The 13,120-nt window shown below is 34.0% G+C and overlaps 2 protein-coding genes across 2 annotated transcripts; one reads left to right on the top strand and one right to left on the bottom strand.

The window, feature by feature from the left end:
* Positions 1-583: 583 nt before the first annotated feature.
* LOTGIDRAFT_169187 (hypothetical protein) lies at positions 584-8,249 on the bottom strand (the record flags this gene model as incomplete). Its single annotated transcript, XM_009067505.1, has 4 exons — positions 584-740; positions 1,901-2,057; positions 2,682-2,765; positions 7,103-8,249. The coding sequence occupies 4 exons, from the start codon at positions 8,247-8,249 to the stop codon at positions 584-586; spliced, it is 1,545 nt and encodes a 514-aa protein (XP_009065753.1).
* Positions 8,250-11,592: 3,343 nt separating this feature from the next.
* On the top strand, positions 11,593-12,886 carry LOTGIDRAFT_236529 (hypothetical protein; the record flags this gene model as incomplete). The annotated part of the gene is made up of 3 exons (XM_009067504.1): positions 11,593-11,706; positions 12,159-12,257; positions 12,707-12,886. 3 exons carry the CDS (start codon positions 11,593-11,595, stop codon positions 12,884-12,886), a joined length of 393 nt encoding a protein of 130 aa, XP_009065752.1.
* Positions 12,887-13,120: the final 234 nt, after the last annotated feature.

The raw sequence follows: 13,120 nt of genomic DNA, 5'->3' as shown, positions 1-13,120 counted from the left end.
ATCAAACATTACATTGCAATTGTAATTTTCCCTTGTCTACGGAAAATTGACTAGCTTTTCTTTGCTTAATTAATCAGCTGCTATTTGATGCAACAATCAAATCAAGCTTCTTGAACACAAACTAATTTTCATAATATATTACAGTGTACGACAATCACCTTAAGAAGCTACCATGCTTCATCAGTTGATAGAGATCAATTTCAGATGTGGAGTTTATAACTGATGAATGTAAGAGTGATATCAGCCTAAAACCTAGACTGTCTCTCTTCTGCTGTTTAACTGAGATGCAACAGGATTTTCACAAGTGACAAATTGCTGAAAATAAGCTCTATCAACTGGTAAAGCTAATATTCAGACATCATTTCCCTTTAAAAGGTATCAATGTTAAAACATGGCTAAGCAAGCAATATTTATAGATATTTTTATATTTAAGTTTTGAAGATCAATACTCTTTACACTTTCTGGCTAAAATATTAATTTGGTATACTATTTGGCTCAGTTCATTTGACAAAATTTTTCATAAAAATGAACTCATCCATTTGATACTAAACAATCTATTTCTAATATTTAAGTATATGTAAGTTTAAGTATTTGTACTTAATTGTATAAATGAGATTGGTTCTGAAGCTAGTGTTGACAGTTCTGATGGTTCACGGTTGACTTCTGTTGAATTTGTTACCTCTGGTTCTTCCATACGTTCATAATCTTCTGGCTTCTTAAAGGTAAAAAACTTCAGACACCTTAAATAGAGAATTTAGATGACATCAGCCAAAAGAAGTAAGGACAATAACAGAATGCATCTTATACCAACATAAAATAGAGCTGCTCTATAAAACAGGTTCATTTTAGCCAATCACTATTCTTAGACCAGTTACAATACAGATTATTATTCCACATTATATTCGGGGATGACTCAGATAATGACATTACAGTGCATCTCCGGAAATGATTAATAATTTACATGTACGACCTCGAGTGACCCCCACATTTGCTTGTTTTGATAAACATGGGTTATCTCTACAATGTCAGCTAGTAGGATGAATCCAGTAGTTTCAAGTAAGATAAAATGCATTAATGTATACTTTGACAAATACAAAATGGCGGGTTTCAGTTATTACCAAACGACACCATTTTTTATCGGCCGAATTTCTTTATAATCCCAAGCTGTAATTGGAATCCCAAGTGTCGTCTGCTAGAATGTAGTCCAACAAATGAAGGCACGTGATCAACTAGCGGATTCAGTGTCAGCAGAAAAATTCTATGGAACACAATTCTTGTGTTGTTTCAATGACTTTTAGCAATAAATCACGCTACGTATCTTATTTTGTAAGTCACTATTTTTTTTTTAAATCATGGTTCTTTGAAGGAATTGTCACTAGTTGATATTAAAGATAAATACTAAGAGAAGTTAATTATACCACCCGGTATCCATACAACGTGTTTTTATCAACTTATTTATAGATCAAACATTGTACAGGAAAATAGGTGACGCATTCTGCCGCCGTTGCCGAGTTGACGAAATTCGGTGTTGTATATGCCTAGGTTACCCCACTGTATCATTAGCAATAACTTATGTAAATACATAAGGCTTACTCTGATCGCAACATGAAATTGTCTAAATATAATATTTAATAGTTTTCATAGGCAATTTTTAAAAGGACTATCAATTTAGACTGTGGAACCTCTTGGTGAAAATTTAAAGAATCATCGTCACTGTTCAACATGCTCACCCTGAGTTCGCCCTTTTTAGGCTAAAAACATGCAAAAATACAGTGCTACTACTGATACTTGCTTAATACAAATTTATCAAGAAGTAGACCATGTTTCATAATAAAAGATACCAATTATAACTTGTCATTCTGAGTGAATATTTACAGAATATAAATTGTTAAATACTTACAGTGTGAAACAAAAAGGTAAAATTAGCATTATGATTGATACAATCAATACTAAAGCTTTATAATAATGTAGAGTATTAGCAAATATAGCCATAAACATCAACGGACCCAGAAAAAATATTATACTCTCTCCACAATGCATCAGTGCAAATAGAGAACCTGAAAAATATTCAACAAATCTGTATAAATAACTTGGTAGTTTGTTTGTGTGTAATACCATAATATATTCCCTTGTATTTTATGCTATAACTTGGTAGTTTGTTTGTGTGTAATACCATAATATATTCCCTTGTATTTTATGCTATAACTTGGTACTTTGTTTGTGTGTAATACCATAATATATTCCCTTGTATTTTATGCTATAACTTGGTACTTTGTTTATGTGTTATAGCATAATATATTCCCTTGTATTTTATGCTATAACTTGATACTTTGTTTATGTGTTATAGCATAATATATTCCCTTGTATTTTATGTTATTACTTGATACTTTGTTAATAAAATAAAATCTTAAAGCCTTTGCTTAAAAGCTCAAATGTCCAATATCAGAAAGTTTAAAATTGATGCCACAGAGGAACAGAAGTGGCAACTGTGTGCAGCAAATTTCATGGCAGCTAAGAAACATCAACTTTTCTCAATTCACTAAAGTATCAGTTGCAACCAGATCTTATCACACTAATGCTCTCACAAGAACAGTTAGATGTATATTTAGCTAAATAAAGGCAACTTTGCACAAATTTCAATGTGAACATAAAGAAGAAAATATAGAATGATGGAACTTTACCTTGGTCTGCTGGAGCTATGTCTCTTGAAACTATAGAACGTAACATAGGAAATGGTAATAACTCAAATGCTAACAGTAATATAGCTGAAATTAGACAATATATTAACATTTTACATAAATATCAACCACAAAACTTTTCTTGGTTACTTGCTACTTAAAGACTGTATAATACACAATTACAATAAAGTTGATCTAATTAAACAGTGAAAAACTATGTCTAATACCTTGACTTCATTTTTCTCTTTTCTTGTATCATGGAATGCGGCAATTTGATTGTACGCTAGCAAATACAACCAATCAAACTATAAACATTATGTCTTATTGTTTACAGACTGTCTGTCGAAGGTTCTGATTGGCTGTATTTGCTAGCATACAATCCAATGAGATTGCAGCATATACAAACTTCCGTTTAACAAGATTCAATTTCATATTTAAATTTGAATTTCAAACTAAGACAAAATTTAAAAAAGTATTCAAATATTAGCACCCAATTTCAAATTATTGGCAAGCCTATTCAAAAGTAAAGACTCAATTTAGTATTTATTCAAATAAGACCAAATTTTAATTTAATACTTATTCAACCATAACCATAACAAAAGATGTATTTTATCAAAAAATAAGATTGAAACTTATTGAATTTATCATATTATTCAAAGCATGTCAAATGTAAAAGGCTCTTTCAATTTTGATGAATAGAGTTTTCAATGACATTACATTAGTTAGTTCAATCTAGAACCTTTTTTGACATTCAGATAAATTATAGTATAATTCATCAAAAGTGTGAGTCAATAAAACGTTTTAATTTTCTGTTAAGGTTGACATATCAATTTATGGAGTGTGAAAAGTAGAATTTGGGTCTATTCTGACTCTGAACAGATTAAAACCAACAGATATTTTTGTACTTTTTACAATTTGTTAGTGTGCACATTAACAATGCAGAATCTTATTTTGCAATTACCTAAAAGCAGAGTTATCAATACATGTCATGGTGAATTTTTTTCAAATTGGACCGTTTTCAAAGAAATTACAATCAAACAATCAATGACTTTGTAATGTTATCAAAAACTGATAAAGTTGAGTACAAAAGGAGAAACTTGAACCCATTTCTTGTTATTTCTAAGCTGATACATACTTCCACTTTAACTTATAGGCTTCATAAAATATTCAATAGAAAAATAGATGGAAATAGTTGCCAAATGATAAGGTTACTCCTTAATTTGAACACTTTGCATTGTGCAAATAAATACCACAAATTAATAAGTAAGCTTATGCTATTGGACCATGAATAGACTGAGATCACAATCTGTACTGGAATTATAAATATTGAAAAACCACATAGAAAATGATACTGATGTGTACAAAGAAAATAATTCGGTCTGAGCTCTTGTATAAAAGCCCTACTTCCTTTACCAGAGAGTATTATAAAGCAAATGTTTTAATCAGGGTATCTTGACATCTAGACAGATAGGAAAAGGTTTAACATTATGACAAACAACAGGAAAACAAATTAGGTCAGCTATGATCTTCAACATAAAACAATTCTACCTGAATAATCTTTTATAATTTATTAGCTACTTGGCCTAACTTGCTTCACAATTTCTACCTTATATTAATTTAACTTGAACTCATATATATCTATAAACAATATTATTTAATCACAATATAAGTTTACAATTCTATTCTTCTGCACCTATGGGCAAATGAAAACAGGCAGCGCCATGCAGTGTGCAATGAGTGAATTTTGCCAGGACAGGGGCATGAGTCCACATTTTTAACTGTCAAAGTGTCTTTATCGTTGACAGCCAGTCTGTTCATTGTCCCATCTGACTTCTTAGATGCTTTACATCAATATCAGTCTCTCCGACCTGCATCAATGACCACGAGAAACCATGTTGAAAAATCCTGGGATTAAACCCTGGACCTTCAGGTTAGAGAGCAAGCATAGAACTCATTGAGGATCTTTTTCATCATAACAATTAGATGTCACTATACCATTTAATTTTTCAATATATACCAAATAAATACAAGCATTACTCCACTTTTATATCATAGTGTTAAATGTATACTGTCTTATTTTTTGTCATTACTAAATTTGTTAAGAAAAAATAGTCAACTAACACAGGAAGACCCCAAGGCAAAAGAAAAAAATTCATATACTTTATTATACTAGAGCTATAATTAGGCCAAGGCTGGCAATATGAATAACAAAAAATGTTATTAAAACACATGATGTTTCCAGACAAAACTAACCACTATTCCTGTCAAATATCAAAATAGTACCTTGATCTCTGGTATAAGAAATCACTTGATTATCTTTACAGCTTTAGAACAAAAAAAAAAAAGACCCTGATTGTATTGCCAATAATAGTCTCTTTTAAAGCAAAATTACAAAATATCAGATTATATGTATGTAACTTTGCTTAAATAGAAAATGTCCTTTTCTTTAATTTGTATTTTTGAACTTTTTACCAATATGTCCACCCAATTTTAGATATGTTTGTTTTGGTGAAAACAAGAATTAACAATCCTAGAGATGCCCTTTCTACTGATGATATCATGCAGCACCTGAGTTGGCTATTTTTAAATTATGCATCAAGTGATAATTCAAATCTTTCTGGTGATTGTATATTTACATTGAAATGTTGAAATTTCAAACAAAACCACTCAAGTTGTCACGCCAGATAAAGTAACATTAAGATGAGTAATAGATATAGAGTATTTGTTTAAACCTTATTTGAATATTGTGACATTATTAAAATGGTAATAAAACCTTCTATAAAAGAGTTATCATGGTAATATAAGATTGTTAAAAACATAGGTTAAATTACCGGTAATATAATAAGCTTATCCCAAATAAAAACAAAATTCAATTTTTTACACTACCAGTACTGAGATTTTTTCACATTTGATTTTGAGAAATTTTATTGTTATCTAAAAGCGTTTGAATTATGTTTGCACAGAAAGAGCAATTCTTTCCATAAAGCTTAATTACTAAATCTACTTTCTCAGTCAGCAAATATGTATTCAATTCCTCAAATAACATTTTTTATTCATCCTATTGGATTTTTTGATTGAAGACAAAAATGGCTACAAATTAGATAACACTCTTTCAAGAGAAATCAAGGCTCACCTATTCAAATTACAATCCATTTATGAGTCAAAAGGAGCAAGGGATTAGACCTGAAATGAATTGCAATAGCCATGACAGGCTAGTCCTTCATAGACAGGAATGACCTAGTACCCACAGAAACAGTTTGCAAGACTCAGATGAAAAGTTTATCATTACATGCCAGCAACTAATGTGAAAAAATGAATGAAATCTTTTTATAGACAATTATAGACCTTTAATCCTTGGATTTCATATTCTCAATGACTCAGTTTCAAAATTGATATTCCAAGCAATAAACAAAAGTTTTCACAGATAATCTGAAGCTACCAATGACATGAACTCTTTCAACACTAGCATATACCAGTACGCTGAACTGCAGTTCAGCGTACTGGTATATGTTATTCACTCAGTGTTCAAAGGATTAAAACAGCAGAAATATTTTTTATGCAAATTGAAAACAATATCAATGATGAGTTGGAAAATTTAAGAAAATCTTCCTAAATAATTGAGAAAATGTTTATCATCTTGACTTTAATGTTTCCTCTCTGATTGATTTTCTAAACATGTAAGCTTACAGTCAAATCAATTATTTACAACCACTGACCTAGAATAAGCAGAAAAACACAGAAATCAATCTAATCTCAAAATTTCTTGGAATTGTCAATTACATACCACCTTTAAAACATTGTTTCTGGAGTATAGTGATGGCAATTTGAAACATAATTACTTTCTGGCATGAAATGTACACATAACCTTCACAATTTTGAAAGCCAGAAAACCTTGCCACTGACAATCCCAATTTCCAAAGCAAACTATCTAGAGGCATTGATGTGCACAAATTAAACACATTTAATGCATCTGGTACCAGAAGAAAAACTTATTTCTTTGGCTCTGTGAAGTTAATATGTTCACTTTGTTTTTCATGTTAAAATGTACCAAGCATTAGCTTTGGTCTGAAAACTTTGCAACTGAATTATTTGAAATCCGGGCCATATAAGCTTATTCTTGAAACGATCTTAGCACTAGGATGTCCTAGGTTCTTATCTTCTAACATTGATTCTAGTACATCCGAGCGCTAAGATCGTTTCGAGAATACGTGGGGTAATCTTTTATGATTTCTAACCGTCAAAAAAATAGTTAACAAGAAGCACAAGGGCCTCAGTTTATTGCCCCATCCATGTCAGCCCCTCTGACCTGCATCACTGACAAGAAAATCATGATGACCATTATTGGTTGTAAAAATCAGCTCTTGGATCTTGACCTGATCTCAATTTATCATTTTGTGAGTGAAATAAAATAATACAATACTCACCAAAATATAGTGCTGTTTCATTACGTATCAGAGCAATCCATAAAGTTCCCAAAGCCTTTGATGTTAATCCAACCATTACAATACTACTTTCAGATAAGAACTTTTTAAATACTGCAGGAGTTAAAGCTGTGGCCAGACCTGCGACTACCATAATAACTGATAAAAACACCCCAATTGATACAGATATTCCTGACATATCGTATTTTGTCTTGTGAAGATATGTCTGACCACTTAAGTACATAACAATTGTATTCTCTTGCCCAATATGAACCAGTGCGTAGGTTTGAAAAGCCAGTGTAGCCAGCCAAATTTTGATCAATGATTTATCTTGCCCACATCTGAAATACTTAACTATTGGACCAAATGTGTCTTTGAGTAGATTTCCAGTATTTCTTCGTCGATTTGGAGATTCTCTTTCCACTGGCAGTTCTTGAATGAGGAAATAGCAAATTAAGAATGAAATCAGAGCACAGATAAGGGCAAACCAATATGGCTCCAAGAATCCACTGTCTTTTACCCAAAAGCCAACCATTATATTTGCCAAAGCATAAGCCCCACCATTTAGAAATTCTTGAATAGACAATCTGGCAACTCGTTCTTGAGGTTTGACTGAGTTGATTCCAAAGTATGTGGCTCCAGCTAAAAATGCTGTCATACTGCCACTCAGGCCTCGGAATGCCGAAGCCATGAACAAACCATCGATGTTGTAGCCAGTATACATGATAAGAACATAGATTAGACAATATAACACACTTCCTAAACATGGCAGCCATAACATTATTCTTCTTCGTCCAGTTCTATCACTGACAGCTCCAAGTATTACCACAGTTATTACAGCTGGCAGACCTTCAGCAATCTGTAAACCCAGTATAGACAAGGCACTGTCATGTTCTGCCTCTCTTGTTGACACACTTAAATTGGCAGAGCTGTAATAGTCTTGGGCTAGGAACTTAACATTATGTTTTAAATATATTTCATTGGTAACATATTCCTGGAATAAAGGCAGTGTCATATGCCTTGACAGAAAAAAGAAAAATAAAGCTATTTCCACAAAGTACTTTTGAATCACATCAAACACATGCCAACACTTTTCGCATTTTGAGTCTGAGTTATTTTGTCGCGGCGGAGGTGATACAGCTAATGCCATTATGACTAGTCTAGAATGGACTACCTGGAATCCTTTAAATAGTGACAGGTCACTGTGCTAAAGTAAACTAACCCTGTAAAATGGCTGTATTAATATCAAACTCAAAGCCTATGGCCTCAGTCTACTTCAAAATGTAAGGCAAGGTAGAATGATTTTCCAAACAGTCATTTCAATCTTCAAGATATTTGTTTAACAATCACATTTACAACAATTTGTGCTACTCCATGCACTGCTACTGTCAGTCACCTTCCTCTCCTAAGTTGTGTTAGTGTACTCTTTGACTTGACTCAATAAGTCGGGGTTGTTTCTTGGCTTGACGATGAGCCACTTGTGCTGAGCGGACTCAGACTGTTTAATGATAGGCCTATATTAATTTGGTTCACTTGTAATTCATCAACAGGCTAGGCCCTTAAACCACTGTCTAAACCTTACAATCAAATCAACGCCGGTTTGACTCATCCACTAACATGTTTAAAAGGTCACATAATAAATGGGATTGGATTGTTTTGATCTCTCGCCTCCCGCTACTACAGCGACATTCCTGAACATTGTATGGATAACTCCGAATTGGCGAGTAAAAGTAAACGAGTTTTCGCCCATTCCTCGTGAAAAAGTTCAATGTGGTCTTAACACACAGAACACAACTGCTTCAAAATTATGTTTAAAGGAATACTATCTCCCCCAATGGACATACAATTTAAATTCTTTAAACTTTTATTAACAAGTGTGTATATTCATCAATTGGTGCTATGACTAAAGAATGGAATCTCTAAATAAGACTATGTACATGCAGAGCCGTATATAGAGTGAGTCTGGCCAACTACGTCACAAGGCGCCATCTTGTTACCCTCTCTTAGCTACAAGGCGGCCGACGTTATCCCTCGTAAACACTCTAGAATTTACAGTTTTTAACCGATTTTGATAAAATTTGGTATGTCTATACAAAAACACAAAAAGAAGACAAATTTTGAATTTTAGCACTTTCCAAATATTAACCACCGAAATATTAAACCTGTAATCTTCCATATTAAAATAGCTAGGGCCTAGCTGTATATTCTACAGCTATATGGAACAATAGGCTAATCACTAGTTATAGTTTATGCAACATATTTATAAGTAATATAATGTATAATATAATTCATATTGTTTTTTGATCAATAGGCCCGTGTGCCTGACGACTGTCAAAACGGTGCATAAACTATAACCGATGATTTTCGTTACATAAAGCTTTAGAATATAGTGAAGTTAGTATAAGGGATTGCACTCCATCTTTGTCGAAGAAATTTAGTCATCATGAAAATTGCTCAAAGCAAGGTGTGCACTATAAATCGTTATCAACAGAAACAGGCCCGTAACCAGACCAATGTGCCAAGGGGGGCGAATGCATTTGCACGGAGGCTGAAATGGCTGATAGAGACTGATTTCAGCTTCGATTGAGAACTTGTTTGAATTTTGCAGTGGAGGGGAGGGGGGGGGGCGAAAATAATTCAAGGAAGCGCCGCCCCACCCCACTCCCCACCCCTGTCTCTTTTACTTGTGGGCCTGAACAGAAAAAGGCTCATTATTCAGTTTCAATCAGCACAATTTATTTTATGTCATGAAGGCATGAAAGTTATATCACATCACTCAATAATCATCATTTCAGCTTTGAAACCTTTTTGCTTCAGCTGTCGGCTGTTGTCCTGGCGATCTGTTTCTCTTTGACTGAAAAGAAAATTGAAAATCAGGACCAGCACAAATATTAGGATTAGGAGCCATGGCCCCTTGCCTCACCGTACAAGCACCAATATGGTGCACACCTTTAAATTATACTGTTTGTTTTGGTGATTGGAAGTAAATAATACTAAATACTAAATAAGTAAATAGTCTTAGAATTTCACATTTATAGAAAAACATAAATTGATCGAATAGTGTAGGCCTATCAGAAATGTTGTTGACAATGACAGTGTCTCAGAAGCCATGGGCATGGTGCATGCTCCTCGTCTAGGCCTAGGCTTAGATAGCCAGTGCGTGGAAAGAAACCCTCTCACAAAGTTTCCATATCTATTATATCCAGTTTTTAGACCTGAACATAACACAATTTGCAAAACCCCTGAAATTATCGAATGTACTTACATCGCATAGAAAAGAGTTGTCGTGGGGAGTCCAGTCGGATCGTTTGACCTTTACTTCCCATTCTCTGCGTCTCCTTTTATCCTTAGGGAACCTGTGCATCACTATACCTTCTCCAGATTTGACAGAGCATTTCTATGCCACACATCGAGGCATTCTGTTGCCAGACATGACCAGGAATAAGGCTTAAACAACGTAAAGAATACCCAGGCTCCTACGCCTAAACGTCGCGGGAAGGGTAACAATATGGCGGCCTTCAATCACGTGACCGCTCTGCGCCAATCATGGTTCAGCGCGGCGAGATCACAAGTTGGCCAGACTCTCTATATACGGCTCTGTGTACATGTATATCCATTAATTTACGTAATTATCATCTATGAAAAATATATCTACTACTACTGGAATAATAATTCTGGGCTATAGTGGAGTTACGCCCTCCCCTTCTTCTCCCCTGATTTCTCCCTCCAAGCACCGTCAGAGTTTAGAACCCCTCCCCTCTCCAGTCTCCATTTATCTCCAAATTTTATAAGCTTTTGTTTGCGAAAAGTCACCCATTGAAATTTCAGCCTGAAGCAGAAGCACTGGACTGGTTCATGACCAAGTCAATTGGGACTTTTCGGGCAAGCTGGAACAGAAGTGGACTTTCAACCAGTCACAGTATATAACTTATAAGCTTATAAATCTTACATTTGAGGTCTAATGATTGACAGAATTTTGGAAAAGGGTAAACAAACACTTAACAAAACAACCCAAAAAAATTTAAGTCCAAATCTATTTTTTTCTTCTCAAATTGGATGATTTTTGTCCATTTTTTTTTCTATGGCTCTGATTGTGCCGCATGATTAGACCAATCACCAATCAGTAGGCTATCATTCAGACTCCATTTTAAATCAGTAGATAACTCTTAATAGATGATTGGAAACTAAATATTCCAGACCTCGTTTAGTCTAAGGGTCGAAGAAGAAAGAACGAAGCTGTCTTGTGCATGGTACAGTGTTAGGTCCTACTGTCTTATCTTGGTCGCCTGCAACATATTTTGGGCACTGGTAGCCTACCAACCAAATTTATCAACGAACATCAATGCAATTTTGAGTAAATTTAGTTTAGATAGTTGGTCCGAACTTAGTAATAGATGGGAAGTAACTCTAGATAGCTCCTCGTCATTGTGTCCACAGTTAATTAATCTTGACGTCATCTTAGTTTCCATTCGATACAGGTTAATCAAGAGAGGATGAACACTAATGTAGCTAAAGCTGATCGTAAAGCGAATATTCCAGATTGTTTATATTGGAGTTGTGAGGAGGTAGCTGATTGGATTGAGGAATTGGGATTTTCAAAATATAGGGTAGGTGTCTGGACGACGAGAGCGGGTATATATTATCAAGGATCAGTGGTGTTTTTTAGGGGTTGGTTTCAGGTGCCAAGTCTAAGAACTGCCCCTCCACTCCACTCCACTCAATTTACATATACAATTATGTTTATCCTAATTCCTATCCACTACATAATATACTGATTCGCTCTATCTACAACCATGATTCGAAAGAGGCTAAGCCTTTTATTGCTTTCATCTCGCATACAATCTGTCGCCATCATATCATATTGGATAGGCTAACTATTTTGATGTTTCATCCTGGGCCCTAAAAGAGGTATAGATTATGGCTATATAGAGTATACTGCTGTAAGAGAATTTCATTAGGATAGGCCTATCCACCTTAAAAATTTCCACTCTTACATCTTAACTTTAACTTTATTGACTTTAACTGTAGGCTTATAGTTTAAGCAGTTTTCATTTTTCAGGATTGTTTTCTCAACAATTTCATAGATGGAAAAAAGTTGATTACTGTAACGTCGTCAGCATTGCCCAATATGGGTGTCAGCGATTTTACACACATCAAGGTACCGGTATGCTTTGTACGTTCTTCTGAGCAAGGTAGACGTTTGAAAAATCCACAGAGACCATTTTGTATGTAGTTCAGAATAGATCATAATAATTATGGCATAGATGGTGCAAGAACTCTTCGACGTGGACTCATGTAGGCCTAGTACTTGTTAATCGACTGCAGAGCTAAAACAGCTGTGTCTTGAGCCTCTTCTAGAGGTATACCTCCTTTCTCTTCAGAATGAAATACAAATTGAAAACACATCTAAATTTCTAATAAATGTTGGAAGATAAGGTGGAATAATGTTTCTTCTGAATATAGGCCTAGTATTTGATTGGTCGAATCTAATGATTCTGAAATGTTTCAGATCCTATGATTAAATAATCCTAGGAAAGACGACATATCTTAAGTTGTAGTTTAACGCATTGCAAAAATAATGAAATGAACTGCTTCTTGTCTTTTCAGATTATAACAGCCGCGGTACGAGAATTATTAGATATACCATTGGAAGATTCACTAGAGTTTTCTTGTTATCGCAACCCAAGACTCTTGTATTTACAATTAAAAAGCAAAACTGGATATACATATGATCATATGACATACAATGCCTTTAAAATTCAAAATGCCAGGTTTTTAAAGCCATAAACACCAATAAATTTTTGAATATTTTGGTCTATCGTTGGAAAATTGGATATTATATACACGATGAAGAAAAACTCTTCTAGAGATAAAAAAAAGAAATATCATGAATTGTGCCTTTTTAATCTATGCAGGTAAGAAGCACAACTTGATTTCAAAATATGTTACTGATAAAGAAACACAATTTATTTTAATATCTGCAGTTACTGATAAAGAACTACAACTTAATTCCAATATAAG

The sequence above is a fragment of the Lottia gigantea genome (assembly GCF_000327385.1).
Source record: "Lottia gigantea unplaced genomic scaffold LOTGIsca_83, whole genome shotgun sequence".
Lineage (NCBI taxonomy): Eukaryota > Metazoa > Mollusca > Gastropoda > Lottiidae > Lottia > Lottia gigantea.
The sequence above is the reverse complement of the archived record's forward strand: the minus strand, read 5'-3'. Positions and strand labels throughout refer to the sequence as shown.